The following is a 15,078-nucleotide window of genomic DNA, read 5'->3' as shown; positions in this document are numbered from 1 at the left end:
CTGCTCTCCTGTTGTCATAGCTTTTTGGGAATGAATGGCTCTGGGATGGCAAACATTGGTGGTCAGGAGGAGGTGGGAGGTCCACAGGTGAGTTTTGTACATTTTCAATTCAGAAAGTAGAAAGAGTAGGAGTACCTCAGATTTCCTTCTCTTCACATGCTCTTCTATAACCTGAAGCTTCTTAGGGAGATTGTGGAGATACATGTGTGTTAAAATATGACATTTAATGATTGCTTTTAACTTTAAATAGGAACTGAATTGAGCATTATTATCACAAGGCATCTTGTCACCATTAGGAAAAAAATTTTTAAATAATGATATGCAGAAATGTTACCTTTTAAATAAATGAGACTAGTTTTGTTTATATCATGTGAAAAAAATTACTAGAAATGGGAAGAGAATAATATTCACTTAGTGGTGTTTATGGTATCTGTAATGATTTTGTTCTTTCTGTACACTATTCACTTTTCTTCTCATGATAGCATTAATTAGCTGGTTCTTGAAATTTTTTGCAAAATGAAAATGAAGGCATGAGACTTTCCTAGTGTCTTCCTAAAGTTATTCTGGTTAAAAAAGCAGAATTCATTGTCAGTAATAGTGAATATTTATTGATGTTAAATATCCTTTTCCCCCTCCTTCTAGATCCTGATTGCTTTGTAGAAATCCAGTTCTTGAAAATGTAATATAATCTTACCTTGTAGATTAATTTAAAGGTATTTGTTAGGGAAAATTTTGCCATTTAATTAGCTTCTTGACCCATCTGAGAGCTATGCGTGTTTTCTGCTGTTGAGACTTTGGTTTTTGGATACAAGTAAATACATGCTACAGGAGTTTGGGATGAGAGAGTTGGGAAATGATTTATTGAAGAGATGAGACCTGAACTGAATTTTGGAAGAAGCATAAGATTTAAGTAAGTGGAAAGGAATAAGTAGAATATTTCCAGTTGGAGAAATTGTGAAAATAAAGTATTAAATAATGATGAATGGAGCAGTTTTGCCAGAGCAGGCAGTCATTGGAAGGATGGGAAGGAGAATAAAGGAAGTCTGGGCTGCCTGGCCAACCTGTTGAACTGTAGCCTACAGGCTATTGCTTCCCACAGTGTGTTTCTGCCATCACTGGATTTGAGGGGAGGTAATGTGTGTTCCTTGCAAAAAGGAAGTTCTTTGGTCATATATGTTTGAGAGATACTAGTCCAAGAGAAAATAATTCTCCAAGGGGTAGAGTGCAAGTGGTATTTTCCCATAAGTACAGACCTCTTCTCCCACACAGCGTGCTGAGCATATCTGAGATTCATTGTGGGGTTTGGAGCAGAAGTATGATGTGTACCAAGTGTTTTAGAAATGTTATCATGGTAGCCACATATGGTTCAAATTGGAGGGTGGTCTAGGTCAGGCAGGGGAAATGTCCTAGTGCAGGAAGTACCAGGGAGACTGAACATCTCTGCAGGCAAGTTCAGGGTGATGTGTGAAGGTCATGTTGACCTAGATGATTGGCCTGTTGATGGTCAGAAAGCAAAGGAAATGGCAGGTGTGAGAGATGTTCAAAAGAAAGACATTAAAGTGCTTTTGATTGGTTGTTGAGATTGGGACATGGTGAGGAATCATGTGTCTCCTCAGATCTTAAGTAGAGTGGCTGGGACAAGTATGATGTCCTTGATGGAAATTAGCAGATCAGGAGTGCTGGGTTTAATGCCTGGCTTTGCCAATAGCAATTGTGACCTTAAACAAGCCATTTGATCTCTCTGGGCTTTGGTTGCCTTGTACACAAAATAAGGATTTTGAGGTAGGACACTTAGATCTTTTTTTTTTTTATTTTTTTTTAACATTTATTTATTTATTTTGAAACAGAGAGAGACAGAGCATGGACGGGGGAGGGTCAGTGAGAGGGAGACACAGAATCTGAAACAGACTCCGGGCTCTGAGCTGTCAGCACAGAGCCCAACGCGGGGCTCGAACTCACGGACCGCAAGATCATGACCTGAGCCGAAGTCGGCCGCTTAACCAACTGAGCCACCCAGGCGCCCCTTAGATCTTTTTTGACTCAAGTTTTGATTCTCCAATTTGGAACAAACTCTGAGCTCCTTAAGGTCAAGGAGTGCCTTATCCTTATCTGTGCCCCAGGTCTACCACAGTACCAATTGAAGGAGGGAGGAAGGAAGGGAGGAAAGGAGGGAGGGAGGGAGGGAGGGAGGAAGGAAGGAAGAAGGGAGGGAGGAATGGAAATCAGTGGGTGGTGATGAATTTGGTTCTGAATATGGTGAATTTGAGGTGACAGTAGATATCCAAGAAATTTTGGAAATGCAGTACTAAATTTGTAAGAGAGGAATTGGAAGTAGAAGCAAGATTTGTGAGTATTATATAGAGACCTTCACTGAAGGCATGTAAAAAAGATGGAAATTCTAAGAACAGAGTAAACTAGGAAAATTGCACAGGGCCCAAGACAGCCCCCCAGATGCTCACCTTTAGGGACCCTGAAAAAAGAGGAGAGGCTGTAAATTCACAGAGAAGGATGGCTAAGAGGAGAACCAGCTAGCTGAGAGCTCATCAACATATCTTACATGTCTCTCTCCCCTTTTCTGGTGGGTTCATCACTATTTTCTCCTGAAGTTCTCTTCTGAATCTTGCTTGTGTATTAGATCAGCTACGCCAAATGGCCACTATTTAATTTCTGACAGTTGAGTTATGCATCAGTGATTAGTTTTTTTATTAGGGTGTGATTCCTTTTAATTAGTTTTTTTATATGAGCTGAATTTACAGTAGAAGCAGGGGGGATTAAAATCAAGCAGTGTCACCTACTCATCTAACAGTCAATCTCTAATGGATACCCTGTGCAAAAAATAAAAATAAAAGGCTGGTGCAGTGGCTTAGAGACCACCTTGCTTTCTGATGGGCTCTTCAGCCTCTGTGTCCATTGAGGAAGGACATTGTCTTCAAATGAGGTAAACTTAAAAAGGAAAATCACCTGTTACCTTAGGGTCTGAAAAGAAATAAATGATAGACTTATTTTCTCAGACATATGTCTAAATATCTTGGTTCTTCAAATGCACCACCTAAAACCAAGGTTAGTTTAGCCCTTACTGTGTTCTGTGAATATTGAATATTTTATGGGAATTCTGTTCCTATTCTAGCAGCTCTTTCAGTTTAAGGCAAGTAGATTTAAGATCCAGATCAGTCACTGTCCCTAAAATGCCCTGAGGTGGTGATGAGTTTGAATTTAATAAAATTTTATTAATTTGATCATGTGAGAAGTACTTTAATTCAATGCTGACCCAAACTCTAGAACTGCAAATTCTTACTCTTTTCTACCACCTGTTCACCACTTGGCCATTGGTTAGTTCCTTTGTCTTGACTCACTTTCTTCTCAATATGTTCATTGTATAACATTGCCATAGAGTCTGTTGTTCAAACTTTGAGTTATGCTGGAGTGTCTTGGGTACTGATACAGTCTCAGAATGCAGAGATGGGAGTTTGTCTTTGGAGAAACCCCAAAGGTGTTCACTGGTAGAAAAAGGGAGTAGATAAGGACGCCGAGTGACTACAGGGAGAAGTCAGTTCAGGACAGATATAGGACATATAAGTCTGGAAGGATTTTTGTTTTTAGCTTTACTTGGTAATTTATTGATATTCTAGTGGTAGCCATGATTGTTGTTCTAGTCATCAGTGCATGTAGTGTATTACTACTATTTATATCAAGTCCTCATGTGAATTCTTTTGATAATGTCTTGGAGTATTGGCCTAGAAATTTCCATTTATGTCTTCCTTGGGGAAGGTACTGCATTTGGTAGAATACTGATTATTTCTCAAGCTATCTGCTTCTGTATCATTTTTTCCCCCTTTTGGAAAAAAAATTGCAAAATTAAGTCTATTATGCATGTTTTGTGCCTTCCAGAGAAGCAAGTGAAATTGACTACTTTCAGAAATATAATATTCTATTTTACTAGATGGAATCTGGCTATACAGAATTTTGACAGTCTCATTATGTTATATCCGCTGCTTAGGTCTCTTGGGTACTTGAGTGAGAGAGATTCAAAGACGAAAACCACAATTCTGAGAACTGTGAGGCAGAAGAATATCACACGGCAAAAAGAGAATTAAGCTTTAAATTTCCATGGGTGTCTGGGAATCCTCTGAGAAATCACAGCACAGATGTGCTGCCCTTATCTCTGGACTCTGGTACCATTGGCTCAGGTCACACTTTTAAAAGATGCAGCAAATTTCTGAATATTGAACGCTTGATATTTTCTCCAAAAGGAAGGCCTGACAATTTAAAGGTATTTTCCCAAACTGGTCCTCACTGATTGCCTGACATTGGTGAGCCAGGAAAACATTTTTACTTCTGGTAGCAAATGTCTTTTCCATTAAAGAAAACTTCATCCAGGGGCACCTGTGTGGCTCAAGTCAGTTAAGTGTCTGACTTTGGCTCAGGTCATGATCTCATGGTTCCATGAGTTTGAGCCCCACATCAGACTCTCTGCTGTCAGCACAGAGCCCTCTTCAGATCCGCTCACTCCCTTTCTCTGCCCTTCCCCCACTCATACTCTCACTCTCTCTCAAAAATAAATAAACATTAAAAAAATTAAAAATTAAAAAACTTCTTCCAGTGTCCTGAGGGAAGCTTTAGCTTAATTTAACTAAGCCTCAAAAAGGAAGGGAAACTTGATAATTTCTTTATTACCAGGTAAGTAATAGTAAACCATGCTTTGTCGTCACCTAAGCCTACAGAAAACATGTGGTTCAGCAATTCAGACTGAAAGCACAGCTCAAATTTAGTTTGCTTTATTTTTCCCAAATCGGCATAGCATGTAGGCTCAGCAGAACCAGGTTGGGTGGAAGCCCAGATGGCTACCAAAGAGGAAAGATGTAGCTTTTTGCTGCAAACCCCTTCCACTTGTACCATTAGTCATGAGTCACATTGCAAACATGTGGGAGCTGACTCCTCAGAAATGGACACCAGAAAGGAGAAAGGAGGACAGGAATCTGCTGAGAGCAAAGTGTCCTTGACAAGTCACAGCTCTTCTGTCAGTATGGTTTTCCATCCTTCAGTCTCCTTTTATTATTGTTCGTCCTCTCAGATCTTTGTGCTCAGGCAAACCTTTTCCGCCTGGTACATCCACTATTGTATTGGAGAGCCACCGTAGGTGGAGGGAGGCCTGGGGGAATCTTTAGAAACAGGAAAGTTTCCCATGGCTCATTAAATAAAAGTTAACACCCTTCTGTGTTAAAAGAGACAAGAATCTGTTCTCTCTAGAGAAGGGCATGAACATCGCACACAACTACCTCATCTCCTCCAAAACCTCAGTGGAATTTTCACTGCAGACGGGTTGGAGTATCTCATTGAAAACAGGACACATCTTCAGTGAAGCTTGCTCTGACAATGGCCAGATCTTAGTTCCCTCTCTTAAAATTTTTTCTGGTCATTATTTTGAGAATCAAAACTTTATGAAAAGCACAGCGTCTTGCCTCAGGAATTACAATGGAGTACAAGTATGTCCTTGCCTGTCACATGACGACTCGATCTTTTCTCTCAATGATAATTAGGATAGTTTACCTTCAGTATATTAGCTTCCATTTTTGTTTCTTATTTCTCTTGGAGACAACTTCTACTTGCCCCGAATGATGATAAAGAGAGCTATGATATCTCTCATTGATCTGGAAGATTCTAGAAGAGCAATTGTAGGTGGTGAAACAGAGTATACCTTCTTATCAGTGCTTCTGTTTTTAATTGATTGATAGAAACCTGATTAAGAAGGTATTTTTATTTTCCATGAGAAGTTAAAATTTTTTTCCTTAAATATGACAACACAGCTGAAAATATTTATTGATGTAGTCGGGAACTTCTCCATTTTGCTGGAACATGATGGGATTCATCACATGTTATACAGATGTTCTTGAAGCCATTATTCACTGTACTTGTTCTGAGCTGACTGTACCCTGACCCAACTAGGATAGCTTTATAATGATATACCAATGCACTTCTCTAGAGCTGCGACATATTACTGTTGACTATTTCATCCAAAAAATCTCTTGAGTCACCTTCCAAAGTAACTGAACATATGAGCATATAGGCTCTCCTACCATGTTTGCCAGATGGGAGCACCAGGTCATGCTGGCTTCATCTCAGCCCAACGTTATCAGTTGTAGTGGCTTTAGATTTCTTCTGGCATTTTTTTTTTTTTACCATGTGAGAAAGGTGAGGCCTGACCTTTTGTTATAATTGTGGGCGGTGGCAGGGTGGGGGTTCAGGAAATTAAAGAAATTAAAGAAAAATATATTATAAAATCCCAGCTCTACTGCTGGTGTGGTCTTGGGTGAGATACTTCTGTTTGCCTTGGTTGTCTCATCTTTAAAATGGGATAATACTACTTAACAAGGTTGTAAAGTTTGAGGCAGGTAATGTATATCAGCACTTAACACAGTGCTGGGAACATGAACTCTTGGTTAATGGTTGCCAATATTATGATTTAGTTAGATTCAATTCAGTCTCATTAGATTAGGGAGTATGATTGGAAAGTATACCATCTGACTAGCAAACATTTGGCTCACTCGCCTAAATTTAAGTTGGGGATCAAAATGCAACTATTTTATATGACAAAGGTAGGCATTGAGCCATATTGTAAACTACTTTCCAGATAAACCAAGTGAATTAAACATATATATGTAGCTCTGTTCTTGCAGTTGGGCTCTAATTTTGCAAAACTTTCCATAATCTTTCATTGGAAGGGAGGGAGGGAGGGAGGAAAGAAGGAAGGAAGGAGGAAGGAAGGAGGAAGGAGATGGGTGATAGGTGGGAAGGAAGGTGATTTTTATTTTAAAATATTTTTTTAAGTTTACTTATTTTGAGAGGGGGGGAGGGGCAGAAAGGGAGAGAGGGAGAGAGAGCGAGAATCCCAAGCAGGCTTCACGCTACCAGCACAGAATCTGATGTAGGGCTCGAACTCATGAACTGCGAGATCCTGACCTGAGCCGAAATAAGAGTCGGACACTTAAGACACTGAGCTACCCAGGCACCCAGGAAGATGATTTTTAAAACATTTTGTTTTTGGGGGCACCTGGGTGGCTCATTCAGTTAAGCATTGGACTTTGGCTCAGGTCATGATCTCGTAGTTTGTGAGTTTGAGCCCCATGTTGGGCTCTGAGCTGACAGCTCATAGAGAACCTGGATTCTGCATCTTCCTCTCTCTGTGACCCTCCCCCACTCGCCCTCTGTCTCTCTGAAAATTAAATAAACGTTAAACATTTTAGAAAAAATATTTTGTTTTTTATTTAAGGGTTCTTAAAGGATATTTTTTAAATAGCCCCTTTAGTCATTGTCAATGTAGGTTTTTTAAGAAGATAACTTTAAAAGGACAACTTTATCATGATGGTATCAATCACCTGTTATGAACTACTGGAAGTGTGTTCATAGACAGCTTTCCAAAAGTCTCAAAACTATCTGGCAAGTCACTTGGTTGGTTGTTCTTGTTCCAGAAGGAAGCATGACATCCCATTTCTAGAAATATTTAATATTTGAGTAAAAGCTGCAGTATGAGAGTTAGCTTTGGACCTGAAAATTCAAAGCTGATTCCTTCTAGTAGGCTGCTTGATTGAGAAATGAAATGCAGTTGTGGATCTGAGGAAAAAACAAATATTAAGATCAAGAAGGAATATAATTACAACATAACTGAAGGCCATTTTGACAATTATTTTCAACAAACAAAATAAGAGTCACTTACAGGTCACATTCTATATACTCAGTCTCTCTTTTGGAGTAGAAGAATAGATGATGATAGAAGATGGGTCATACACACACCCCCCAACCCCCCCCCAAAACACACATGGAAGAAAGCAGGACAGCAGGTGTTCTGTGTGGTGAGGTTGGTTTCAGAGGACTGGGAAGAAAGGATATTGATGGCAGAGCCAACAGGGAAAATTCTGAGTGTTTTGGTTTTCAGAAAGAGATTTTAAAATGGAGCAATAATGAAGGAAAAATTCTTTTCAGAGACTTAAATGACACGGAAATTTAATTTCAGAAGAGTTGAGAAGTAATGTGAAATGTTTCAGAGCTATGTAAGTAAAAGTGGGGTCAGTTTAGGCTGATTGCCTGTTTCTGAGGTTTGTTTTCTCTGATTTGCTAGAAGGTGCTATAAAGAGTTTTTGCTGTAAAGAAATAGAAGTTGGAGCAGCAGTGGCTCAGTCAGTTAAATGACCACCTCTTGATTTCAACTCAGGTCGTGATCTCATGGTTTGTGTGTTCGAGCCCCCGTGCCAGGCTCCATGCTGGCAGTGCATAGCCTGCTTGGAAGTCAGTCTCTCTCTCTCTCTCTCTCTCTCTCTCTCTCTCTCTCTCTCTCTCTCTCTCTGCTCCACCCCTCCTCAAAATAAATAAATAAAACATTTTTTAAAATGTGAAAAAAAGGAAAAAAAGAAATAGAAGTTACTTAACTTTTAAATCCCAAGTGAAAAATAAGTGTCCTTCTACAAGTTCCTAACTCCTTCAAATGACCTGATATTGAAAGCATCCCTCTGTGAGAGGAAATGGAATGACCACATTTCTCTTTTTATAGATACACATAGTCTTCTTAATGTACATTAACTCCTACAAGCCCAGGAGACGGTTTTCTTCCTTCCTCCCTCGTTCCCTCCTCTCTCTCTCTCTCTCTCTCTCTCTCTCTCTCTCTCAACCCCTCTCTCCCTCTCTCCCTCTCTCTCTCTCTTTTCTTTTCTTTTTCTATTCTTTCTGAGAGAGCATGCATGCAAGAGTGAGAGAGGAACAGAGGGAGAAGGAGGGATCGACAATATTAAGCAGGCTCCATGCTCAGTGTGGAGCCCAACAGGGGGCTCAGTCTCACGATTGTGAGATCATGACCTGAGCCAAAATCAAGAGTCAGATGCTTAACTGACAGAGCCACCCAGGTACCCCCAGGAGAGGGTTTTAGAATAGGATTTGTGCTTGAATTTTCTCCCAGGGTTCAGTAAAAGCTGCAAGTGACTAGCAGATGTTGCTGGCACAGTAAAACCACCACAGCCCAGGATAAGGATGCACTGAGCCCATGGTTCCATTCACTCAGACTGAACCCTGTGGACTCAGATTCCCTCACACTCGTCTTTCCTCACTATACAGAATGGCTTATCAGCCTCCAGGAGCCTCCAGATCAGAGGATCCTCTTATGGATCACATCCAAACACCAATGCTCCCTCCTCTGGGGGAGATTCTGGTCACCTCCAGAGTGTGTCTTCCCACTGTTTTCCAACCCACCAGTTCTGCTAATCAGACTTCTGTGGTGATGCGGTGTCCAAGAATGCTTCTAGGATAGAACTTAAGTGTGTTCCCATCTTGTGTGCACATGGATCCTGGATTCTCTTGCTGGGATAATGCTTTTGAAAGTCGTCTGGTGCACCCCAAACACTAAGAGGCTTGAATTTTCTCACATGTACTGAGCTTATCTGATTTCCAGTGTATCCTTCTTGGGACCCTATCTTACTGTCCTGGTGAGACTTTTCTAGCATAGGTTTTCTTAGGATCCAAAGTAGCTCCTTTGGTCAGTCAGTTTGGATAGGAACAGGTTAGTCGTGTCCGTTCTGCACCCCCAAACAGAGCAGCACCTAAACCCACCAGAAGAATACATTTGTCCACTGGTTAGGAGGAAGTCCGGATCTTCAGTTCTAAGATGAAATGTGCACCATTGGACCTGTGAATGGATGAGCCACCTCTTGTGCCTGACCACTTTGTTCTAGCTGAGAGTGTTCCTAACACTCCATATCATTGGAGCCCCAAGTCATAAGGGACCAGCATTTGCCATTTATCAGAAGGGAACAAATACTGGTTTCAAAGTTTGGAAAAGTGAAATGCCTCAATAAGTGAAAGCACTTAGGGCTTCCCTATCCCCACATGATCCTAGAGGTCCCTTTCAGCTCTAAATTTGTATGACTTTTGTCCAGTTGAGAATATGGCAGATATAGGCTGCAACGATGAATAGGCATTGGCTGATAACTATACAGTCGTGGATACAGCCGATTGAATAGATATGTTGAGGACTATGAGCCACTTGTGGGTTAGGTGCTGGGAATAAAACAGTCCCTGCAGTCATGGGGCCTTCATTCTAGTGGGCTGATCTCGGATGTGAGAGCTTCCAGGATCCATGCAACACTCACAGCCCTCACCACTGCTTCTGTGCCCTTCATCATTGTGAAGTCAGGATACTGCCTGGGAAGTTCACTGATCAGTCTGTTGCATTCATGAACAAACCCAAGTTGGCTCTAGTTTTCTATTTCCACCCTCTTGTTCGATGTCTACTTTGTAAACCATTTTGTTCCTTGCTTGATTCTTTACCACTATGTGCATTTCTAGCCAGCCTGGAGTGAATACAATATGCATTGGGGATTGTCTGAAACAGAGCCAAGTTGTCTTTTTTTAGTTTTCTCTTTAGCTAGTGGGGTCATTTATAACTTTTCTGGCGTGATTATCACTTTTTCCCTACTTGGTCCTATTTACAAAAACCATAGAAAAATACACACCATCCCCCCCTAATTTTTGAAAAATACTTTTATCTTATTCTTTCCAGGTGGCATAAAGGTAACATCACTTATATTAAACAGTTATTTATTGAGCTCTAACTGTGTACCAAGTGTGGGGCAAAGCATTTGACCTGCATGACCTTGTCAGACTTTGGGTGAGAAACCCTTTGAAGCAGGTGCTACTGGCATCTCCTTTTACAGTCCTGACAATTTAATGAAGAGGCCCCAGGTTACATGGTTAATACAAAAATATTTTTCAATGAATACCTCAAGGAGATTCGCATATGTAGCATGTTGTATTACAATTTCAAAACTTGGTTTCTTTATTACTACTTTCGAGTGGTTTGCATTAAAACAAGAAATGTCACACTGGATTAGAACCAGCGTTGGATCTGGGCATTGTTTTGCTTTGGACCATTGCTATGTTTTCACAAGTTAAGAGTATGTCCTTGTGCTGTCACCTTAAAAGTTAGGAACATGGCCCCTCCATCAAGTAAGTTACTCATCTGGACCATATAGATAGGTAGATATGATATATAGATCAGATAGATAGATAGATAGATAGATAGATAGATAGACAGACAGATATGGTGCAGCACCTATCACATCTATCATAAAATATTTGTAAGCATACTTATGACCCCTTTAAGATGTGAGTTCCTTGTAGTCTCAGACCTCACCTTTCTTCATCCCTGAAGCCCAGTGTTGGGCATCTGTTGGCATACAACAAGTGTCCATTGGATACGCAAATACTGAAAATGTTCTAAACATCCTAGTTTCCTTTAGTAATTATGTATTCATGAACTCACTGAAATTATCTTTGAAGCTTGCTTCCAACTGGTACCACCTCTTAACGAGTAGAATAAATTTACTATCTGTTGGGTAAAATAGTGCTTTCTTTTATCTGTTGTAAAAATATTGCCTTCAAATTTTCTGAGGTTATAACATAATAGCAACATTTAAAAGCAGTGTCTTCCCTTTATCACATTGTTTTCTAATGATTCTTTCATGGTTTCAGGAAGGTGATGTCTGGCCTAACTCATCAGCTGAAATCACTGTGTACTTTAATCCCCTGGAAGCCAAGCTCTATCAGCAGACAGTTTACTGTGACATTTCAGGTAAAGACTTTCTTTGTGTGGTAAACTCAGGTTACCAAGTGCCCAGAGCATCAAGAGGGGTGCATGCGTGTGTGTGCGTGTGTATTTGTGTGCAGACTACAGGAAGTACGTGATATCAACCGGGGAATAATAGAGTCAAGCTATGCGCTTTTCATTTTTTCTTGAACAGATCAAACTTTGAAGTACATTACAATTATAGTGTAGTCACAGGGATAGGAAACCACGGAGCTGGGTTTGCTCTTGATTTTTAGAACAATAAAGAATATTACTTGACACAAAGTCTCAACATTTGATTCTTGTTCTTTTTATAGCCTTTGGCATTTGAATTTTTTACTTTTTGAGTTTTTAATCAAAATAATGCAGCCAGGGAGGATGGGAAGACAGCCTGGCAGTGGCCAGAAGCTGCAAGGGGGATGTACAAATAGAGTGGTAACCTGACAGCTTCAGAAGATTGGATACAGGTAGAGGAATTAAACACAAAAGTAAATATATTGAGGATAACAAAAGCCAGTATTTTTCACTCTTGAAGGAGGCAGATACACAGATATGTATGTGTGGAAAGGAGAAAGGCTAAGATGAGGCTTTGGTATTGGAATGGAATTGGAGTTCCTTCCCTATGAACTCATGGTTGTTGATATGCACAGAGGCAGAAATAAATAGATGTATAAATGTGTGTATACGTTTATGTACATAGAGCTGCATCTTTCCTAACTGTGTCTATTAAGAGATCCTGGCAGCTTTAAGACCCTAATTGCAGTGAGCACACTGAGTACCCAAAGTTTGGTTTCTGAATCCTGCCCTCTGCCATGAGGGCCTTTTATCAGGACTGAGGCAGAGAAAGAAGATGAGCTGGGAACACTCCTTTCCTGCTGGAAACTAAGGAAATGCTCAAAGAATGACAGGGTTATGTCAAAGTGATAGAGAAGCCAGCAAAGGGACTTCCACTGACCAAATTTGAAACAAGTTAAGAATCAAAATAAATAATGATAACTAATAGATTACAACACATTGATTAAATAGGAATCTCTGAATCCACTAAATAAAAATTTACCATTTAGCACTTCTGGTAATAATGAATTCAGGTAAAAAGCATTCTGAAGATTTAAAGGATCTTAAAATAATGGGTGAAAGCAGGGTATAGAACAGGATTTTATGTAGTCTCAAAATATCCTACCTCAGAATGCTTATTAATTATAAAGGGGAGAAATCTGACTTTACAATGAAGAAAACTGGGAGATGTTATCTTAGTTAATACTAACAGTAGTAATCCAGCAAATCAACCTCACGGACTGCTCACTAGGATACAATGAAAACAAACATCTCTTCACTGATATTAGGGTCAAAATATCTAACACGGTCTAATTATGGGGAAACATTAGATTAACCCAAATTGAAGAAAAAACCAAAATTAACAGCTTGTAATCTTCAAAAATATCAAGCTCATGAAAGTCAAGAAAAGACTGAACTGTTCCAGATTGAGTGAGACTCAAGAGACATGACATCTGGATGACTGGATCCTTTGCTATAGAGGAGATTATTGGGTAAAGGATGTATGGAGGCTCTTCATACTACTCTGGAAGGTGTTCTATATTTTGAAAATGCCTCAGAATTCTCTTTTAAAATACTGATGGGAATAAATAAGTAAAACAGGTAGATAATCAGATGATAAAGCTAAAGAGTAGTCTCCAGTGTTACTTTCAAGATGAAGCACTTTTGGCTGTTTCTTGTGGTGGTAATTTTCCTTACTAATTCTATGCTTATGTTGCTGTTTTGTTGATTTGCCAGCTTCTCACATTACCTTTTGAGACTCCCGCTCTGAAAGATAAGGATTTAGTTCCCTTATGATCTTATTGTTCCCTTGCTCGCCTTACTGAGTTATAATATACATGCATTTGGGGCGCCTGGGTGGCTCAGGCCGTTCAGTGTCCAGCTTTTGATTTTGGCTCAGATCATGATCTCACAGTTCGTGGGTTCAAGTCCTACATTTGTTTCTGTGCTGACAACATGGAGCCTACTTGGGATTCTCTCTCTCCCTCTCTCTGCCCCTCCCCTGCTCTCTCTCTCTCTCTCTCTCTCAAAATAAATGAATACACCTTTTTTTTTAAAGCGTGTTCCTTTTAAAAAATAATAATTTACATGCAGTATATTTCACCGGTTTTTGGCAGACAGTTCTGCAAGCTTTGACAAACCCCAATAGAATAACTGCCACCAAAATAAAGATACAGAATATTTCCATCACACCATGAGTTCCTTCCTGCCACGTCACAGGCCATCCCATTCCTCCACCTCAGCCCCTGGCAACACAATTATTTTTATTTTATTTTTCGAGTTTTATTTGTAGCTTTAAATAATATACTTAAAACTATATTTTTTTGTTCCATCAATTCTATGGTCTCTCTTTGACACGTACACGTGTTGGGACCCCTGACCTGCTCACCACCATTCCATCCTCTCAAATTTTCCTGTTAATTTTTTTTAATATTTATTTATTTCTGAGACAGAGAGAGACAGAGCATGAGTGGGGGAGGAGCAGAGAGAGAAGGAGACACAGAATCCGAAGCAAGCTCCAGGCTCTTAGTTGTCAGCACAGAGCCCGACGCGGGGCTCGAACTCACAAACCATGAGATCGTGACCTGGGCCGAAGTCAGTTGCCACCAACTGAGCCACCCAGGTGCCCCACCCTCTCAAATTCTATGAGTTGTTCTACTTTTGTATTAAAATGATTGGTAACCATATTTAAATCGTCTAGTTTGTCTACATAAATTCTGTACACTGAAGGGCCAAGTTTATTCTGGGATTAAACTTTTTTAATCCTCTGATGTTTGGATGTTCTGACCTCTATTGGTGAATGTTAATCAGCAAAGAATTCCCCTAAGGTGTGTAGCAATTAGTTTCTCTCTCTTCACTGTCCACGAGGTCTCACAATTATGCCTCATGTTAGCTTACTTCATCATTGAATTGACTCTTTTGTGCAGCTTTTGCTGCACCCCCCCGCCGATGCTTCTCATTCTTCCTTTCTTCCATCCTATCTACTTTTAGAATACATGCTCTTCTTTTCCTTGAAGACATTTTTCTCAGAGCCCACAAGCTTCTCATTCCAAGTCAGATCAGCCACCTCCTGCATAGTTATTACCAGGGAATTTTTTAAATTTCCATGTGTGTTCCATTGTATCTTTTTACTCTCACTTTGCTCAAGTAGCTTCCACAGAAAGGGTATATAGAAGGGAAACTATGATCCCTGCATACCTGGTAATTTCTCATTCTGCCTCCATACTCACCTGATAGTTCAGCTGACACTTCTAGGTTAAATTTTTTTTTCTTCAGAATGTTGAAGACATTGTGCCAACTTTATGGTAAAGGTCCGGAAGTCTGAAGTCACCTAGTTCTCATTCCTTGCTAGGTGGCCTGTTATTTCTCTCTCAATATTTTCTAGGGTTTTCTTTTTGTACTTGAGGTCTGAAATGTCA

The 15,078-nt window shown here is 40.0% G+C and overlaps 1 protein-coding gene across 5 annotated transcripts in view; it reads left to right on the top strand.

Annotated features, from left to right (window-relative positions):
* HYDIN (HYDIN axonemal central pair apparatus protein) overlaps nucleotides 1-15,078 on the top strand; it is a 429,838-nt gene that overhangs the window by 159,289 nt on the left and 255,471 nt on the right. For all 5 annotated transcript variants that reach the window (XM_047836101.1, XM_047836099.1, XM_047836098.1 and 2 more), the window contains one exon: nucleotides 11,512-11,611. In XM_047836101.1, the coding sequence (XP_047692057.1) occupies nucleotides 11,512-11,611 (100 nt within the window). The remainder of the gene's footprint in view (nucleotides 1-11,511; nucleotides 11,612-15,078) is intronic.

This window comes from Prionailurus viverrinus, chromosome E2 (assembly GCF_022837055.1).
Source record: "Prionailurus viverrinus isolate Anna chromosome E2, UM_Priviv_1.0, whole genome shotgun sequence".
In the NCBI taxonomy this organism is placed as follows: Eukaryota; Metazoa; Chordata; class Mammalia; order Carnivora; family Felidae; genus Prionailurus; species Prionailurus viverrinus.
Note: the sequence above shows the minus strand (reverse complement) of the source record. Positions and strands in the feature narration are given on the sequence as shown.